The sequence below is a fragment of the Bombina bombina genome, chromosome 1 (genome assembly GCF_027579735.1).
Source record: "Bombina bombina isolate aBomBom1 chromosome 1, aBomBom1.pri, whole genome shotgun sequence".
Taxonomy (NCBI): Eukaryota; Metazoa; Chordata; class Amphibia; order Anura; family Bombinatoridae; genus Bombina; species Bombina bombina.
The window spans coordinates 762,939,152-762,959,844 of NC_069499.1; the positions used below are offsets into that span (position 1 = coordinate 762,939,152).

The 20,693-nt window shown below is 40.1% G+C and overlaps 1 protein-coding gene across 2 annotated transcripts in view; it reads right to left on the bottom strand.

The window, feature by feature from the left end:
• The window catches only part of ATP7A (ATPase copper transporting alpha), a 222,137-nt gene that overhangs the window by 104,319 nt on the left and 97,125 nt on the right, over positions 1-20,693 (bottom strand). For both annotated transcript variants that reach the window (XM_053699331.1, XM_053699330.1), the window contains exons 10-13: positions 18,364-18,491; positions 16,652-16,806; positions 7,407-7,541; positions 4,210-4,404 (exon numbers count right to left, since the gene is read on the bottom strand). In XM_053699331.1, coding sequence (XP_053555306.1) covers positions 4,210-4,404; positions 7,407-7,541; positions 16,652-16,806; positions 18,364-18,491 — 613 coding nt within the window. The remainder of the gene's footprint in view (positions 1-4,209; positions 4,405-7,406; positions 7,542-16,651; positions 16,807-18,363; positions 18,492-20,693) is intronic.

The following is a 20,693-nucleotide window of genomic DNA, read 5'->3' on the forward strand; positions in this document are numbered from 1 at the left end:
GTGGGTTGTAATGTTGGGGGGTGGTATTGTGGGTTTTTTTCAGGCAAAAGAGCAGTTTTCTTTGGGGCATGCCCCCACAAAAGGCCCTTTATAGGGCTGGTAAGGTAAAAGAGCTTTGAACTTTTTTTAATTTAGAATAGGGTAGGGAATTTTTTTATTTTGGGGGGCTTTATTATTTTATTAGGGGGCTTAGAATAGGTGTAATTAGCTTAAAAATCTTGTAATCTTTTTTTTATTTTTTGTAATTTAGTGTTTGTTTGTTTTTGTAATTTAGTTTAGTTTATTTAATTGTATTTTTAGATAGATATTTGTAGTTTCTTTAATTTATTGATAGTGTAGGTGTATTTGTAACTTAGGTTAGGATTTATTTTACAGGTAATTGTGTAATTATTTTAACTAGGTAGCTATTAAATAGTTAATAACTATTTAATAGCTATTATACCTAGTTAAAATAATTAACAATTTACCTGTAAAATAAATATAAACCCTAACATAGCTATAATGTAATTATTAATTATATTGTAGCTATCTTAGGGTTTATTTTATAGGTAAGTATTTAGATTTAAATAGGAATATTTTAATTAATAATATTAATATTAGATTTATCTTAATAAGAGTTTAGTTAGGGACGTTAGAGTTAGATAGGGTTGTTATACTTAATATATATATATATATATATATATATATATATATATATATATATATATATATATATAAAACGATATTAACTATATTAACCCTAATATAATTAGGGTTAATATAGTTAATATATATAATATAATAATTATATTAACTATATTAACCCTAATATAATTAGGGTTAATATAGTTAATATAGCTGGCGGCGGTGTAGGGGGATTAGATTAGGGGTTAATAATTTTAAAATAGATAGCGGCGGGGTAGGGGCTCACTTTAGGGGGTTATAGATTTAATATAGCTGGCGGCGGTTTAGGGGTTAATAACTTTATTAGGTAGCGGCGGTTTAGGGGTTAATACATTGTTATTGTTAGGATAGTGAGGGGGTATAGCGGATAGAGGGTTAGACGTGTCGGGCTATGTTAGGGAGGCGTGTTGGACAGTGCGGGTGATTTAGACTTTAGTCAGGTTTTGTAGGCGCCGGCAGTTTCTAACGTGCCGCAAGTCACTGGCGACGCCAGAAATTTGTACTTGCGCAGATTTCTGGACATCGCTGGTTTATCCGATTTACGGCACGTTAGCATCTGACGGCGCCGTATATGGGATAGCTCGAGTTGCAAGCTGAAACTGCGGGCGACGCGGGTTCCCTCGCTTGCGCCGCAAACTACGATCTATATCGGATCGCGCCCCTAATATGTCCAATGTAGCTAAATAATATTGCACCGCTACTTGGATATGGTATATAACACTTATATCCCTTTAACAGTTATAACCAAAGTTTTTTTTTTAAAAAACAACGATCTTAAACAATTTTAAGCAAGTTGGCCCCTGCACCTCGCCACAGTTCTGCTGCCCCCAGAAAATAGTGAGTTTGCAAAAGTAGCGGTCCTTCTTCTACAAATAGACCATGGGCCCCACCAGAGTTTAGGACTGTGCTGCCTGATCGGATGGAATACTGCGCCGCTGAGCACGCAAATTTAGCCCCGCCCACTAAGGGCGTAACAAGAACCAAGTCAAACACCGCATGGAAATAAAGAAAATGTTGTTCCCAATTTCACATTAAGCCATGTGTCCCCTTAAATTAAATATCACTCCAATATTTGCACAAAAAATAAACATGTTATGCAAAACTGTATACGTTCTATATTCAGGCCTGTTATAACACTACAGCCCTTGCACATAAACCGCATCTCCCAGCATCTAGCCCATATTGATATCCATATAAAATCAATATTAAACAGTAATTGCAGTTCCACCATTTTACTCATAGTGCCTACTGATTACCTCTTCCCAGATAGGGAATAATGTCAGCCTGTTCTGATACCAAGTTTCCCAGAAACAAAAGACTGAACATACCTCAATGCTGCTTGTAGTATGACACGGTTCTCCATACTGAAGATGTTATCTGTACACTACCTTGAACCGCTCTGTGGGAACCAGCAGGATCTTAGATACTGTTTGCTAAGATCATCAACATCAGGGTAGAAAATAAGATGTTTCCACTCCTCTTGGGAAGTTACTGACTGATGATTTCGCCCTGAGAAAAATAGTACTCACTGGCACCATTTTAAAATAAAAAAATCTTGATTGAAGAAAATAAAATTAACACCTCCCTTTACCTCTTCCTAGTACTAACGTAGGCAAAGAGAATGACTGGGGGTGGAGGGAACGGAGGAGCTATATATACAGCTCTGCTGTGGTGCTCTTTGCCACTTCTTGTCAACAGGAGGATAAATCCCACAAGTAAGGATGAAATCCGTGGACTCGTCATATCTTGTAAAAGAAATTAAATATAGTTTACTGTAGCAGTGCTAAAAAAAAAGAAACTGTTTGTCTTTGCTGCCCCTGATGGCCTAAACACAATATTACAGCTAAAAGGCATTTGGCTGTTGAAAATGAAATTTCCCAGTAGCCAATCAGGGAGGCGTCTCCCAAATAGCCAATCAGGGACAAGCTTCCAAAGAAGCTATCATCCCAATTTCACAGATGATTAGAATAAAAAGGGGTGGGGTTATATTGCGTGATATAACCTAAGGCAAGAGAAAGAAAGGGGACTCTGCTGCTTAATTTTGACTAACAAACTGTTGCCTTGGGTTCCAGTCTATATAAAGCAATCTGGGTCTAATTTTTATCCACCTTGCAAAAATTACCTCTTAATTTATGAGGTGAAATTGGATTTATCAGAGGAACTCTGGAAGTTGAAACATTGATTTATTTGGGTAAAGTATAAGAAACTGTTAAGAATATTTAATATTTTAAATCAAAGACATTAACTATTGCTATAGTCTAATTGAAGCTGGTAAATTTAAAAGGGCACAATTAGTATTTTGATCTTGTGTTTCATAGTCCTGTGTAGTTTAAAACTAGTCTTTTGTTTGCCAAGTAATTTATCTTTGCAACTATATAAATATATTTTAGAATTTGCCTTATTGTAGATAAATAAGAAAGTGTAGATGATAGAAATTGGCTGTTAAAGTATATTTTTCTATTGTTTAACTAGGCACTGTGAAAGTTAGCGGTCCATATTGTGGTATTTTAATGAAATTCATTGTGGATAAGGTAAATTGTAAAGGTATAATTTTATGATCTTTATATAGAATATTGTAACAGCATAAGAGTGTATCATCGGATTCATAATCTGGTTTTCTATAAATATAATTGAATGTGTTTATAACTTTAACTAATATAAAGAATTTAGGAATAAAATATTAATTTTAATTGTTTCGTATATACATTTTAAATGGGGGTTTGTTTTAAAGAATAACAATAAATATAACGCGGCTATATACTGACAAGTTGGATAGAGTCCTGCTTAGCGGTGCCAAAACCAAATGCGTGTTTGCGCATTATCAGATCAGGCTAATTAAATGTTAAGGTTTAGGCTGATGGCTGCGCATATGCACATTTGGTTTTGGTACCACTAAGTTGACGATTAGGTAGCTTGCTTGTCTTATCGTGGTGGGCCAGGGTCACCCATTGGCGCAACTGCCTGCTGATTATTTGATGAGGGTAGGACCGACACTTACTATCCCTACCCACCCAAAGGAAAAAAAATGTGATGGAGTGGCTCCTACTGCAGCGGGCGTCTAATTTTTTTTGTTCCTCATTGGCTTCACGTGAGCCGCCAGGGAAGGCTCAGTGAGTCGCGCATCGAGTAACCAGGGAATAATGTATTTGACAAAACACAGATTTAAAAAGACGCTGGCTTTTAAACCTGTTCTCAAGCCTTAGTAACAGGCCAGATTTTAAGGATTGCCTTGGCTGAGAGCAGGTTAATAATCATGTTTTTTAATCACCTGATTATTGCACATGTGCTTCAGTTCAGATATCCTGAAAATCTGGCCTGTTAGGAAGGCCTAAGGACAGGTCTGTTAACCAGTAACATATAGAGAACACATTACATTGTAGTTAATAGATGGGGTCACTGACTGGTTGTATGGGATGAGTCTTCATGGAAGGGGGAAAAAACTGAGGTGGGGGGGTAAGACGGCTCACGCAAATTGTTATTTATTAAATACACAAAACTACTTAACAGATAATGCTGTGCATATACACATACAAATAGTTTACTGACTTTGTGTGCCATTTCCAGAGGCTCTCCTCCTTTAATCAGTATGCCATTCTGTGCTCCCACTCCAGTGCCAACCATAACAGCTGTTGGGGTTGCCAGTCCCAAGGAGCAGGGGCATGCAATGCACAGGACCGTGATAGCAGCTTGAAACGCAAAGCGAACAATCACTTCTCCTCTAGAAATACTCTTGTTGTAGCCCTTTAAGAGGAAGAAAAAAAAAAAAAACTTTGGTGAAGCAACAAATTAACAATTATTGTCAATAATATAATTAGACACATACACACACACACACACACACACACACATATATATATATACACACAAACAAAAACACATTATAGCCCTTCCCAGTCAATTACCTTGTCATATACAATATACCTTTTAACCCTTATAAAAAATAATAATATTTATATTAAGTATGTTCATCACAAAGTGTTTATATGAGTGTAATACTTTACGTTAATGTACTTATGTTGTGCTTGGTGCAACTTTTTTTTTTTTACCCTTACACTTTATGCTAGATCTTCAGGTGCACTAATCCATTGAGCACAAATTTTGTTAGTGCTTGAGCACACCCGTTTAGTTTCAACTTATAATGTAAGTTAGCACGGTTGAGATATTGCTTATTGCAACCCGCACTAACTTTAGTGTACCACTTGTAATCTAACTCTTAGTGTTTTATGTATTTCTTTGACCACGTATAGGATTTTTTGTTGGACACTCTATTGGAAAAAGGCCAAAGTAGACAGTCAAAGCTTATTATTAGAGTAAGTGTTAAGTTGGCACACTAGTTTACTTATAAAAGCTTTGAACTATACACAATACCATGCAGAAGATGGTAAATGGTAATTTCTGGAGAGAAATAGGATTGTTGTGGCACAAAAGAACTCCCAATATGCAGGAATTCAGTTGATTATTAAATGCTACATGATTAGCTTCTTCACTTTTTTTTTTGTATTTGTTTGAGCGTCTTAATATTTTTCCAATTGGGAGGAAGAAATGTAGATCTATTAAATAACCACTTCCTTTCTTCCTTGTTTAATAAGGAAATATTTGTGATCCTGGGAAATGTCTATTTCTACATAATGCTTAATGAATAATAACATCATCAAGGCTGATTATGCATATCAATGAGGAAATCCGATGTCCTAATTGGACCTTTCCTTGGTATTTCTTTATTTAAATTAAACAGGTAAACCTTTTTTCACAAGAGAGTTACACTAGCACAAAAAACATAACAGCTTAAAATAATAATTGCGCTGGATCAGTGATGACCAACTTCCTAGCACATGAGGGATGCAAATCAATATTTTAGAAGTCCTAAGTGCCCACGTATACATTTATGGGTATTAAACAAACAAATGGTACATGTCAAATACATGCTCAGCGGTACAGGGCCAGATTTAGGTAAGGTCACAGGGTACCCTTTTGCTGTTCTTCCCTCTTGAAGGTTCTTCTGAGTTGCCATCACCCCAAAGCACACATTTTTAGTTCTGTTTTTCCTAGGGCCACAACACTATGGCACACATCGTTAGTGCTGCTTTCCCTAGGGCCACAACATTATGGCACACATTGTTAGTTCTGCTTTCCCTAGGGCCACAACATTATGGCACACATCGTTAGTGCTGCTTTCCCTAGGGCCACAACACTATGGCACACATCGTTAGTGCTGCTTTCCCTAGGGCCACAACACTATGGCACACATTGTTAGTTCTGCTTTCCCTAGGGCCACAACACTATGGCACACATCGTTAGTGCTGCTTTCCCTAGGGCCACAACATTATGGCACACATTGTTAGTGCTGCTTTCCCTAGGGCCACAACACTATGGCACACATCGTTAGTGCTGCTTTCCCTAGGGCCACAACACTATGGCACACATCGTTAGTGCTGCTTTCCCTAGGGCCACAACATTATGGCACACATTTTTAGTTCTGCTTTCCCTAGGGCCACAACACTATGGCACACATCGTTAGTGCTGCTTTCCTAGGGCTACAACACTATGGCACACATTGTTAGTGCTGCTTTCCCTAGGGCCACAACACTATGGCACACATTGTTAGTGCTGATTTCCCTAGGGCCACAACACTATGGCACACATTGTTAGTGCTGCTTTCCCTAGGGCCACAACATTATGGCACACATTGTTAGTTCTGCTTTCCCTAGGGCCACAACATTATGGCACACATTGTTAGTTCTGCTTTCCCTAGGGCCACAACACTATGGCACACATCATTAGTGCTGCTTTCCCTAGGGCCAAAACACTATGGCACACATTGTTAGTGCTGCTTTCCCTAGGGCCACAACACTATGGCACACATCGTTAGTGCTGCTTTCCCTAGGGCCACAACATTATGGCACACATTGTTAGTGCTACTTTCCCTAGGGCCACAACACTATGGCACACATTGTTAGTGCTGCTTTCCCTAGGGCCACAACACTATGGCACACATTGTTAGTGCTGCTTTCCCTAGGGCCACAACACTATGGCACACATTGTTAGTGCTGCTTTCCCTAGGGCCACAACACTATGGCACACATTGTTAATGCTGCTTTCCCTAGGGCCACAACACTATGGCACACATCGTTAGTGCTGCTTTCCCTAGGGCCACAACATTATGGCACACATTGTTAGTTCTGCTTTCCCTAGGGCCACCACACTATGGCACACATTGTTAGTGCTGCTTTCCTAGGGCTACAACACTATGGCACACATTGTTAGTGCTACTTTCCCTAGGGCCACAACACTATGGCACACATTGTTAGTGCTACTTTCCCTAGGGCCACAACACTATGGCACACATTGTTAGTGCTGCTTTCCTAGGGCTACAACACTATGGCACACATTGTTAGTGCTACTTTCCCTAGGGCCACAACACTATGGCACACATTGTTAGTGCTGCTTTCCCTAGGGCCACAACACTATGGCACACATTGTTAGTGCTGCTTTCCCTAGGGCCACAACACTATGGCACACATTGTTAATGCTGCTTTCCCTAGGGACACAACACTATGGCACCCATTGTTAGTTCTGCTTTTCCCGAAAGGACACAAAAGCTAATGCCAAGGGCTGCATGTAGCCCTCAGGCCACCAGTTGGCCATCCCTGCACTGGATAATGTAGAATCCACATAAGTATTCACTTGTTGAACTTACAGTATTTAAAGTGTCTATGCCTTTAAATTAATTCTCAGATACTCACCGGAAAATATTTCTCTACAATTTCAAAGTTTACATATCCAATGATGAGCCACACGATAAGAGTGATTACAGAGACAGCGACTATGAAAGGTACAAAGTAGCCACTGAGTTTGTCTGCGAACTGCTGGATAGGGGCCTTCAAGAGAAAAGAAATCATAGGTCAATAAACAATGGCTGGACTGAAAAAGCAAAGTTACAGATAAGGTGAACAAGATTACATATTACTGTGTGTTCGGTTATAAAAGTAAACAAGGAATGGACAGTGAGCAGAGTCCAGCTCAGGAACAGAAGTGTACTGTCCCTCTGGAACAAACCTTAACAATGTTATAAACCCATATCCAGGGGTTAAACACAGAGTTAATCGAACAATATAATACCTCTTGCTTTTGTATAAATAAATTGTGCTAGATCCGTTATATCTAGTAAGAGTAAAATTCTGTAACCAAAGTTTTCAAAATGTTGTAAATCAAATAGCTGGTTTAGGCAATTTGCAAGTTTTTTTAAAAAAAAAAACATAGGTTAGAGAGCATGGGAAAAGCACTTTTTCTTTTTTTTTTTTTACACATAAGCGAAAGGTGTTTAATGTCCCTTTAAAGGGATACTAACCCCTCATTTTTTCTTTCATGATTCAGATAGAGCATGCAATTTTAAGCAACTTTTTAATTTACTCCTATTATCAATTTTTCTTTGTTCTCATGTTATCTTGATTTGAAAAAGCAGTAATAAAAGGTTAGGAGCCGGCCCATTTTTTAGTTCAGCACCTTGGTAGAGCTGCTGATTGGTTTGCTACATTTAGCCACAAATCAGCAAGTTCTACCCATGTGCTGAACAAAAAATGGTCTGGCTCTAAAGCACAAAGAAAAATTTATAATAGGAGTAAATTAGAAAGGTGCTTAAAATCTCATGCTCTATCTGAATCACGAAATTAAAAAAATGGGTTTAGTATCCCTTTAAAGGAAGTCAGCAGGTAAAAAAAAAATATCACTAATGCGCTATTATGTCCCTTTCATGTCTCCTTTGCTGTAGTTAGAGACATTGATCTGAGCAGAAAGTTAAGACTGGATGTGTAGCATTGCTGTTCCATACTTTCCCAGCTCCAGTCCTCAGGACCAATTTACAGTGCAGAATATTAAGATTACCTTGCCTAGATAACCTCATGCACTTATATCACATGTGCTGTAGGCCACACATCCTGAAAATCCGGCCTGTTAGTGGGTCCTGAGGGCCAGTGTAGGAAAACCCTGTCCTGCATACAGAGATTCTCATCGGGGGAGGAGGAAGCAAAGGTTGCAACTTGTTACTATGCTTAAAAGGGACAGTGTACTGTAATATTTTTCTATTTTAATGTGTTCCCAATCATCCATTTTACCTATTGGAGTCTATTAGTTTATTTATCATTAGCGCATTTGCCTGTATTTTGTCATTTGAAAAGAAAAAAAAAAAAAACATCTGTACTGAAAAACAAAATTTATGCTTACCTGATAAATTACTTTCTCCAACGGTGTGTCCGGCCCACAGCGTCATCCATTACTTGTGGGATATTCTCCTCCCCTACAGGGAATGGCAAGGAGAGCACACAGCAAGAGCTGTCCATATAGTCCCTCCCAGGCTCCGCCCCCCCAGTCATTCGACCGACGGTTAGGAGAAAAAAAGGAGAAACTATAGGGTGCTGTGGTGACTGTAGTGTATAGAGAAAGAAGTTTTTCAAACCTGATTAAAAAACCAGGACGGGCCGTGGACCGGACACACCGTTGGAGAAAGTAATTTATCAGGTAAGCATAAATTCTGTTTTCTCCAACATTGGTGTGTCCGGTCCACGGCGTCATCCATTACTTGTGGGAACCAATACCAAAGCTTTAGGACACGGATGAAGGGAGGGAGCAAATCAGGTTACCTAAACAGAAGGCACCACGGCTTGCAAAAACCTTTCTCCCAAAAATAGCCTCCGAAGAAGCAAAAGTATCAAATTTGTAGAATTTGGCAAAAGTGTGCAGAGAAGACCAAGTCGCTGCCTTACATATCTGATCAACAGAAGCCTGGTCCTTGAAGGCCCATGTGGAAGCCACAGCCCTAGTAGAGTGAGCTGTGATTCGTTCAGGAGGCTGCCGTCCGGCAGTCTCATAAGCCAATTGGATAATGCTTTTCAGCCAGAAAGAAAGAGAGGTAGCAGTAGCTTTTTGTCCTCTCCTCTTACCAGAATAAACGACAAACAAAGAAGAAGTTTGTCTGAAATCCTTTGTTGCTTCTAAATAGAACTTTAAAGCACGGACTACATCTAAATTGTGTAACAAACGTTCCTTCTTTGAAACTGGATTCGGACACAAAGAAGGAACAACTATTTCCTGGTTAATATTCTTGTTGGAAACAACTTTTGGAAGAAAACCAGGCTTGGTATGCAAAAAAAACCTTATCTGAATGGAACACCAGATAGGGTGGATCACACTGCAAAGCAGATAGTTCAGAAACTCTTCTAGCAGAAGAAATAGCAACCAAAAACAGAACTTTCCAAGATAGTAACTTGATATCTATGGAATGTAAGGGTTCAAACGGAACCCCTTGAAGAACTGAAAGAACTAAATTTAGACTCCAGGGAGGAGTCAAAGGTCTGTAAACAGGCTTGATTCTGACCAAAGCCTGTACAAAAGCTTGTACATCTGACACAGCTGTCAGTCGTTTGTGTAACAAGACAGATAAAGCAGAAATCTGTCCTTTAAGAGAACTCGCTGACAATCCCTTATCCAAACCTTCTTGGAGAAAGGAGAGGATCCTGGGAATTTTAATCTTACTCCATGAGAATCCCTTGGATTCACACCAACAGATATATCTTTTCCATATTTTATGGTAAATCCTTCTAGTCACAGGTTTTCTGGCTTGGACCAGAGTATCTATCACTGAATCTGAAAACCCGCGCTTGAATAAAATCAAGCGTTCAATTTCCAAGCAGTCAGCTGGAGAAAAACTAGATTTGGATGTTTGAATGGACCTTGTACTAGAAGATCCTGTCTCAAAGGTAGCTTCTATGGTGGAGCCGATGACATATTCACCAGGTCTGCATACCAAGTCCTGCGTGGCCACGTAGGAGCTATCAGAATCACCGAGGCCTTCTCCTGTTTGATCCTGGCTACAAGCCTGGGAAGGAGAGGGAACGGTGGAAACGCATTAGCTAGGTTGAACGACCAAGGCGCCACTAATGCATCCACTAGAGTCGCCTTGGGATCCCTGGATCTGAACCCGTAGCAAGGAACCTTGAAGTTCTGACGAGACGCCATCAGATCCATGTCTGGAATGTCCCATAATTGAGTCAACTGGGCAAACACCTCCGGGTGAAGTTCCCACTCCCCCGGATGAAAAGTCTGACGACTCAGATAATCCGCCTCCCAGTTGTCTACTCTTGGAATGTGGATTGCTGTCTGACTGGAATCTTATGAATCCGGCCTTCGCTAGTTGAGGCCAAGCCCGGAGAGTATTGAATATCGCTCTCAGTTCCAGAATGTTTATCTGCAGAAGAGACTCTTCCCGAGACCATAGACCCTGAGCTTTCAGAGAATCCCAGACCGCGCCCCAGCCTAATAGACTGGCGTCGGTCGTGACAATGACCCACTCTGGTCTGCGGAAACTCATTCCCTGGGACAGGTGATCCTTGGTCAACCACCAACTGAGTGAGTCTCTGGTCATCTGGTCTACTTGAATCATTGGAGACAAGTCTGTATAGTCCCCATTCCACTGCTTGAGCATGCACAGTTGTAATGGTCTTAGATGAATTTGAGCAAAAAGAACTATGTCCATTGCTGCAACCATCAACCCTACTACTTCCATGCACTGAGCTATGGAAGGCTGCAGAATAGAGTGAAGAACTTGACAAGCGTTTAGAAGCTTTGACTTTCTGACTTCTGTCAGGAAGATCTTCATTTTTAAGAATCTATTATCGTTCCCAAGAAGGGAACTCTTGTCGACGGAGACAGGGAACTCTTTTCTACGTTCACCTTCCACCCGTGAGATCTGAGAAAGGCTAGAACAATGTCTGTATGAGCCTTTGCTTTGGAAAGAGACAACGTTTGGATTAGAATGTCGTCCAGATAAGGTGCCACTGCAATACCCCTTGGTCTTAGAACCGCTAGAAGGGACCCTAGCACCTTTGTGAAAATCCTTGGAGCAGTGGCTAGCCCAAATGGGAGAGCCACGAACTGGTAATGCTTGTCCAGAAAGGCGAACCTTAGGAACTGATGATGATCTTTGTGGATAGGAATATGTAGATACGCATCCTTTAAATCCACGGTAGTCATAAATTGACCCTCCTGGATTGTAGGTAAAATTGTTCGAATGGTTTCCATTTTGAACGATGGAACTCTGAGAAATTTGTTTAGAATTTTTAAATCCAGAATTGGTCTGAAAGTTCCCTCTTTTTTGGGAACTACAAACAGATTTGAGTAAAACCCCTGACCTTGTTCCACAGTTGGAACTGGGTGTATCACTCCCATCTTTAACAGGTCTTCTACACAATGTAAGAATGCCTGTCTCTTTAATTGGTTTGAAGATAAGTGAGACATGTGGAACCTTCCCCTTGGGGGTAGTTCCTTGAATTCCAGAAGATAACCCTGAGAGACTATTTCTAGTGCCCAGGGATCCTGAACATCTCTTGCCCAAGCCTGAGCGAAGAGAGAGAGTCTGCCCCCTACAAGATCCGGTCCCGGATTGGGGGCTACCCATTCATGCTGTTTTGGTAGCAGCAGCAGGCTTCTAGGCCTGTTTACCCTTGTTCCAGCCTTGCATTGGTTTCCAAGCTGGTTTAGTCTGGGAAGCGTTACCCTCTTGTCTAGAGGCTGCCGAGTTGGAAGCCGGTCCGTTCCTGAAATTGCGAAAGGAACGAAAATTGGACTTATTCTTTTTATCTTGTGGGAGGACATGGCCCTTTTCCCCAGTGATGTCTGAAAACAGAATTTATGTTTACCTGATAAATTACTTTCTCCAACGGTGTGTCCGGTCCACGGCGTCATCCTTACTTGTGGGATATTCTCTTCCCCAACAGGAAATGGCAAAGAGCCCAGCAAAGCTGGTCACATGATCCCTCCTAGGCTCCGCCTACCCCAGTCATTCGACCGACGTTAAGGAGGAATATTTGCATAGGAGAAACCATATGGTACCGTGGTGACTGTAGTTAAAGAAAATAAATCATCAGACCTGATTAAAAAAACCAGGGCGGGCCGTGGACCGGACACACCGTTGGAGAAAGTAATTTATCAGGTAAACATAAATTCTGTTTTCTCCAACATAGGTGTGTCCGGTCCACGGCGTCATCCTTACTTGTGGGAACCAATACCAAAGCTTTAGGACACGGATGAAGGGAGGGAGCAAATCAGGTCACCTAAATGGAAGGCACCACGGCTTGCAAAACCTTTCTCCCAAAAATAGCCTCAGAAGAAGCAAAAGTATCAAACTTGTAAAATTTGGTAAAAGTGTGCAGTGAAGACCAAGTCGCTGCCCTACATATCTGATCAACAGAAGCCTCGTTCTTGAAGGCCCATGTGGAAGCCACAGCCCTAGTGGAATGAGCTGTGATTCTTTCGGGAGGCTGCCGTCCGGCAGTCTCGTAAGCCAATCTGATGATGCTTTTAATCCAAAAAGAGAGAGAGGTAGAAGTTGCTTTTTGACCTCTCCTTTTACCGGAATAAACAACAAACAAGGAAGATGTTTGTCTAAAATCCTTTGTAGCATCTAAATAGAATTTTAGAGCGCGAACAACATCCAAATTGTGCAACAAACGTTCCTTCTTTGAAACTGGTTTCGGACACAGAGAAGGTACGATAATCTCCTGGTTAATGTTTTTGTTAGAAACAACTTTTGGAAGAAAACCAGGTTTAGTACGTAAAACCACCTTATCTGCATGGAACACCAGATAAGGAGGAGAACACTGCAGAGCAGATAATTCTGAAACTCTTCTAGCAGAAGAAATTGCAACTAAAAACAAAACTTTCCAAGATAATAACTTAATATCAACGGAATGCAAGGGTTCAAACGGAACCCCCTGAAGAACTGAAAGAACTAATGCGAAAAAACATGAAGGAATTGTTCAAAATTCACCAAATTTTCACCACAGTGTCTTAAAGCCTTAAAAGTATTGCACACCAAATTTGGAAGCTTTAACCCTTAAAATAACGGAACCGGAGCCGTTTTGAACTTTAACCCCTTTACAGTCCCTGGTATCTGCTTTGCTGAGACCCAACCAAGCCCCAAGGGGAATACGATACCAAATGACGCCTTCAGAAAGTCTTTTCTAAGTATCAGAGCTCCTCTCACATGCGACTGCATGCCATGCCTCTCAAAAACAAGTGCGCAACACCGGCGCGAAAATGAGGCTCTGCCTATGCTTTGGGAAAGCCCCTAAAGAATAAGGTGTCTAAAACAGTGCCTGCCGATATTATTATATCAAAATACCCAGATAAAATGATTGAATAATAAAACTTACAGTTAAACACTAAAAAACTCTAAGCCATCTCCGTGGAGATGTTGCCTGTACAACGGCAAAGAGAATGACTGGGGTAGGCGGAGCCTAGGAGGGATCATGTGACCAGCTTTGCTGGGCTCTTTGCCATTTCCTGTTGGGGAAGAGAATATCCCACAAGTAAGGATGACGCCGTGGACCGGACACACCTATGTTGGAGAAATAATCTCTTTCAATTCTGGCCCAAAAAGGGTCTTACCTTTGAAAGGGATATTAAGCAATTTTGTCTTGGAAGATACATCCGCCGACCAAGACTTTAGCCAGAGCGCTCTGCGCGCCACAATTGCAAACCCTGAATTTTTCGCTGCTAACCTCGCTAACTGCAAAGCGCCGTCTAAAATAAAGGAATTAGCTAACTTAAGTGCTTGAATTCTGTCCATGACTTCCTCATACAGAGTCTCCCTACAGAGCGACTTTTCCAGTTCCTCGAACCAGAACCACGCCGCTGTAGTGACAGGAATAATGCACGAAATAGGTTGAACGATGTAACCTTGCTGTACAAAAATCTTTTTAAGCAAGCCCTCCAATTTTTTATCCATAGGATCTTTGAAAGCACAATTGTCCTCAATAGGAATGGTCGTGCGCTTGGCTAGAGTAGAAACCGCCCCCTCGACCTTAGGGACTGTTTGCCATGTGTCCTTCCTGGGGTCGACCATAGGGAACAATTTCTTAAATATAGGAGGAGGGACAAAAGGTATGCCTGGCTTCTCCCACTCCTTATTCACTATGTCCGCCACCCGTTTAGGTATCGGAAAAGCATCAGGGTGCACCGGGACCTCAAGGAACTTGTCCATCTTGAACAATTTTTCTGGGATGACCAGATTGTCACAATCATCCAGAGTAGATAGCAAATCCTTAAGTAATGCGCGGAGATGCTCTAATTTAAATTTAAATGTCACGACATCAGGTTCTGCCTGCTGAGAAATTCTTCCTGTATCAGAAATTTCCCCATCTGACAAACCCTCCCTCACTGCCACTTCAGAGTGGTGTGAGGGTATGACAGAAAAATTATCATCAGCGCCCTCCTGCTCTACAGTGTTTAAAACAGAGCAATCGCGCTTTCTCTGAAATGCTGGCATTTTGGATAAAATATTAGCTATGGAGTTATCCATTACTGCCGTCAATTGTTGCATAGTAACAAGCATTGGCGCGCTAGAAGTACTAGGGGTCGCCTGCGCGGGCATAACTGGTATAGACACAGAAGTAGATGATGTAGAACTATGTCTACTTCCTCCATCTGAGGAATCATCCTGGGCAACTTTACTATTTGTGACAGTACTGTCCTTACTTTGTTTGGACGCTATGGAACAATTATCACACATATTTGAAGGGGGAACCACATTGGCTTCCATACATACAGAACATGATCTATCTAAATGTACAGACATGTTAAACAGGCTTAAACTGGTTAATAAAGCACAAAAACCGTTTTAAAACAAAACCGTTACTGTCTTAATGCATTCAAAGTATTGCACCCCAATTTTCAAGCTGTTAACCCTTAAAATGTGGAAACCGGAGCCGTTTACAATTTTAACCCCCTTACAGTCCCAGCCACAGCCTTTGCTGCGACTTCACCAATCCCAGGGGGGTATACGATACCAAATGAAGCCTTCTAGGAACGTTTTTAGTGGATTCCAGACCCTCACACATGCAGCTGCATGTACTGTACTCAAAAGTAACTGCGCAGTAATGGCGCGAAAATGAGGCTCTGTCTACTACAGAGAAAGGCCCTTCCTGACTGGGAAGGTGTCTTAACAAGTGCCTGGCGCTAAAAAACGTTCCCCAATGTTATAAAAGTGTGAAATTCAACTTCAAACTGCATATAATACTTAAATAAAGCAATCGATTTAGCCCCTAAAAGTGTCTACCAGTTTATAGCCCATAATAAGCCCTTTATTCTGCTTGAGACTAAGAAAATGGCTTACCGATCCCCATGAGGGAAAAATGACAGCCTTCCAGCATTACACAGTCTTGTTAGAAAAATGGCTAGTCATACCTTGAGCAGAAAAGTCTGCAAACTGTTACCCCCAACTGAAGTTCTCTCAGCTCAACAGTCCTGTGTGGGAACAGCAATTGATTTTAGTTACTGCTGCTAAAATCATACTCTTCTTTTAAACAGAACTCTTCATCTCTTTCTGTTTCAGAGTAAATAGTACATACCAGCACTATTTTAAAATAACAAACTCTTGATAGAAGAATAAAAAACTACAACTAAACACCACAAACTCCTCACCATCCCCGTGGAGATGCTACTTGTTCAGAGCGGCAAGGAGAATGACTGGGGGGGCGGAGCCTGGGAGGGACTATATGGACAGCTCTTGCTGTGTGCTCTCCTTGCCATTCCCTGTAGGGGAGGAGAATATCCCACAAGTAATGGATGACGCAGTGGACCGGACACACCAATGTTGGAGAAATATGAATACAAAAAAACTGGTTTAAAAAAATCTTCATAAACAAGAGGCAGCTGCAGAAATCAACCCCCAAGTTGGGATGATCGAGAGTCCAATCTATTTGAAAGAGAGTGCTACTTTAGCATCTTTGAATACAATTAACTTTAATCAGCTGCTTGCCTGGGCATATTATCTCTTTAAACGTTTCACAATTATTTAAGTATCAGTTTAAATGTCCATATAAAGACAATGTGTGAATCATTTATGGTAACAAGCACCAATGAGTTATGTTGCCAACTGACCTTTCCCTTTGCTATGTTTGCAAACATAAACTTAATTACATATATAAAATATTACCTTTGATGTCTGTGCCTCTTCAACAAGTTTAACTATTTGGCAAAGGGTAGTATCTGATCCAACATGTGTAGCTGTAATAAGCAAGGACCCGTTCTGGTTAATGGAGCCAGCAATAGCACTGCTACCAGGTTTCTTGGTAACCGGCATGGCTTCACCTGTTAGATAAGGACGAAAGTAGATGAAACCACACAAAGGAAAACAACAGCAATGTAATACAGAGGGGATATACAAAGGTGTGTCTTATTCTATTATATATAGTTGTATATGTGTGTCGTGTCATTCTATTTTAAAAATTTAAGTTTTTCAGATTGTCCCATACATAACTATTCACAATGTGCCTTTTTCAACAAATACAAAAGCATACAATGCAATGACATTTTAAAAGTATGTTTAAAGAGACATAGAGAGAGAAAATAACTCTTCGTGTAGCCCATTAACAAATCTAGACAAGTCAGAAGACTTGTTTTTCCCAGAGAAAACCCTTAAATACATTGTTTTCAATGCAGCAAAGGATTCTGGGTACGATATGTAGACAGCAATTCTATGGCTAAAAGGGTATCTGCCTATAAGCAGATTGAAGTAAAAAGGTTAGGCACTTTGAACCTCATTTGTATATCTTACCCAGAATCCTTTGCTGCATTGGAAACAATCTAGAGGTTTTCTGTGGGGAAAAACAAGTCTTCTGACTTGTTGATGGGCTACACAATGAGTTATTCACTCTACATTTTGTGCATAGTGGAGGATTTTAATCTCACTTTCGCCTCTCCATAATTTTATATATAGAATAGTTTTGTTTTTTTTACATTTATGGCAGATCTTTAATTAGCAATGTATGTTTGATTTAACTTTTTTGTTTATGGCCTGCAGTCAGCGGTAGCAAGATAGACATATCTATATAACTTAATTAGATATAAAAAACAAATTTTTTCTTTCGTGATTCAGATAGAGAATAAAATTTTAAACAACTTTCAAATTTACGTCTATTTTTCTTCGTTCTCTTAGTATCTTTTGTTGAAAAGCTGGGACATATGTTTAGGAGCCAGATGGCAGCACTACTTTCTACCATGTAGTGCTCCAGATGACTACCTAGGTATCTCTTAAACACAGAATATCAAGGGAATGAAGCAAATTTGATAATAGAAGTACATTGGAAACTTTTTTTAAATTGTATGCTCTGTCTGAAACACAAAATAAAAAAGTGTTGGGTTTAATATCCCTTTAAAGTGTAAAAAGAAAATTTTGTAATGTGTTAGAACAGTTTATTCTTGGACTGCTGTCTGAATATAACTATGTGTTCAACTCCCTTAAGGTTAAAGTTAGTTAAAACCAGTTATAGAGAAGCAATACCCTACTGGGAGCAAGCTGAACAGATCTGGTGAGTCTATAAAAAAAAAAAAGAGGCATATGTGTGTAACCATCAATCACCAGCTAGATCCCAATAGTACATTGCTTCTCCGGAGCCTACCTAGGTATGATTTTCAACAAAGTATACACAGAGAAAAACATATATTTTATAACAGACATAAGTTGTAAAGTCTCTTAAAATTGATTGCTCCATATATTATTTTAACCTATTTTAACCTGGACTTTTACGTCTTATTAAATTAGGTCACCATATAAATTTATCTAAACACAAATCTTCCAATGTATATATTAACCTAAAACAGTGAAATAGACCAGACAGCTGCAGCCACAGGTTTTAGGAAACAAACCTGTGATTAAAGATTCATCCACCATTGAGTGCCCTGAAATAACTCTCCCATCTACAGGAAATTTTCCTCCTGGTGACACTTTCACAATGTCCCCTCTCTGCACCAGCTCCACATCCACCTGCTCTTCACTGTCACACAAAGAAAAAACAATTATTATTATTATATATGTTTATATAAAAATGTCTTCTTGCTAACAAAGTAAAAGCAGAAACTATTTACACATTATGGTTTAAAGTGAATGTCAAGTTTAATGAATCAGTGCCCGGTTTTTAAAAATCCTATTAAAAACAGGGGCACTTTCATTCATCAAACTTTACATATCACTTGTTTTGTTAAAATACTTTACATTTCACTCGTTTTGTTAAAATACTTACCTTTTATTCTTGAAAGCCGCTCCAGCGATTCCCCCTCCTGCTTCTTGTCACTTCATATGTCAGCAATGACGAATACGGCATCCACTAATCATGGCTCCCCCCCCCAGGGAAATCATTGCCTGAGGCAATGCCGTGATTGGAGGAAGCTGGATTCGTCATTTTTGACATACGAAGAGGCTTGCGACAGGCTGGGGAAGTTCTGGAGCGGCTTTCAAGATTAAAAGGTAAGTATTTTAACAAAACAAGTGAAATGTAAAGTTTGATGAATGAAAGTGCCCCTGTTTTTAATAGGATTTTTAAAAACCGGGCACTGATTCATCAAACTTGACATTCACTTTAAAATCAAACACAGTCTGTTTCTTTTTGTTCTCACACGGGGGCGAAATAAAAAAACTTTTTTTAAACAATGTCCATACTCACCCCTTTGAGCATGTTTTTTCTTCTGTTCATTTTATTACGTAAGTTATGGAATCTGCTCCCAAATCTGGGAAACTCATTTTTACAAACACTCATTTTGTAAATGTAAAAAAAATTGAAGGGACAGTAAAAACTAAATTTATGCTTACCAGATAAATTACTTTCTTTCCTGGCAGGACTTCATTCATTACTGATGGGAAATACAACACCTGGCCACCAGGAGGAGGCAAAGACACCCAAGCCAAAGGCTTAAAGGGACAGTCTACCATAGAATTGTTATTGTTTTAAAAGATAGATAATCCCTTTATTACCCATTCCCCAGTTTTGCATAACCAACACAGTTATATTAATATACTTTTTACCTCTGTGATTATCTTGTATCTAGGAACCTTCTTCCAACCCCCTGATCACATGACTGTGACTGTTTATTATCTATTGTCTTGCATTTAGTATTGTCTTGTGCTAACTCTTAAATAACCCCCTGTGACTGAACACAGTGTTATCTATATGGCCCACGTGTACTTTCTGTCTCTTTGTGTTGAAAAGAAATGTAAAAAGCCTGTGATAAGAGGCAGCCCTCAAAGGCTTAGAAATTAGCATATGAGCCTACCTAGGTTTAGTTTGAACTAAGCATACCAAGAGAAAAAAGCAAATTTGATGATAAAAGTAAATTGGAAAGTTGATTAAAATTACATGTCCTATCTGAATAATGAAAGTTTAATTTTGACTAGACTGTCCCTTTAAATAAAACCTCCCACTTCCCCCATCCACCCGCCCCAGTCATTCGGCCGAAGGAACGAGAAAAATTAAGAGAAACATCAGGGTATAAAGGTGCCAGAAGAAAAACAAAAAGGGGAGCCGCCCCAAAAAATTATTTTACAAAAGGGGTCGTGGACTCTCCCTGCCAGGAAGGAAAGGAATTTATCTGGTAAGCATAAATGTTGTTTTCTTTCCAAAGGCAGGTAGAGTCCATGACTTTATTCCTTACTGTGGGGAAACAATACCCAAGCTCCAGAGGACACTGAATGATTAACGGGAGGAAAACTAAAGAAAAAGGGCGGACCCTAATCTGAGGGCACCACAGCCTGCAATACCTTTCTCCCAAAAGCTGATTCAGCCGAAGCGAACACATCAATTTTGTAGAATTTAGAAAAAGTATGTAAGGAGGACCAGGTAGCTGCCTTACAAATCTGATCCATAGAGGCTTTGTTCTTAAAAGCCCAGGAAGAAGCAACTGCCCTAGTGGAGTGAGCCGTTATCCTCTCAGTAGGCTGCTAACCCGCTGTCTCATAAGCTAAGCGATGATACTCCTCAACCAAAAAGAGAAGGAAGTCGCAGTGGCCCGCTGGCCCTTGCGCATACCCGCATATAGAACAAATAAGGATGATAATTGTCTGAACTCCTTGGTAGCCTGAAGGTAAAACTTCAAGGCACAAACAACATCCAAATTGTGGAGCAACATTTCCTTAGTAGAGGAAGGATTTGGACAAAGTGAAGCAACCACAATCTCCTGATTGATGTTGCGATTGGACACAATTT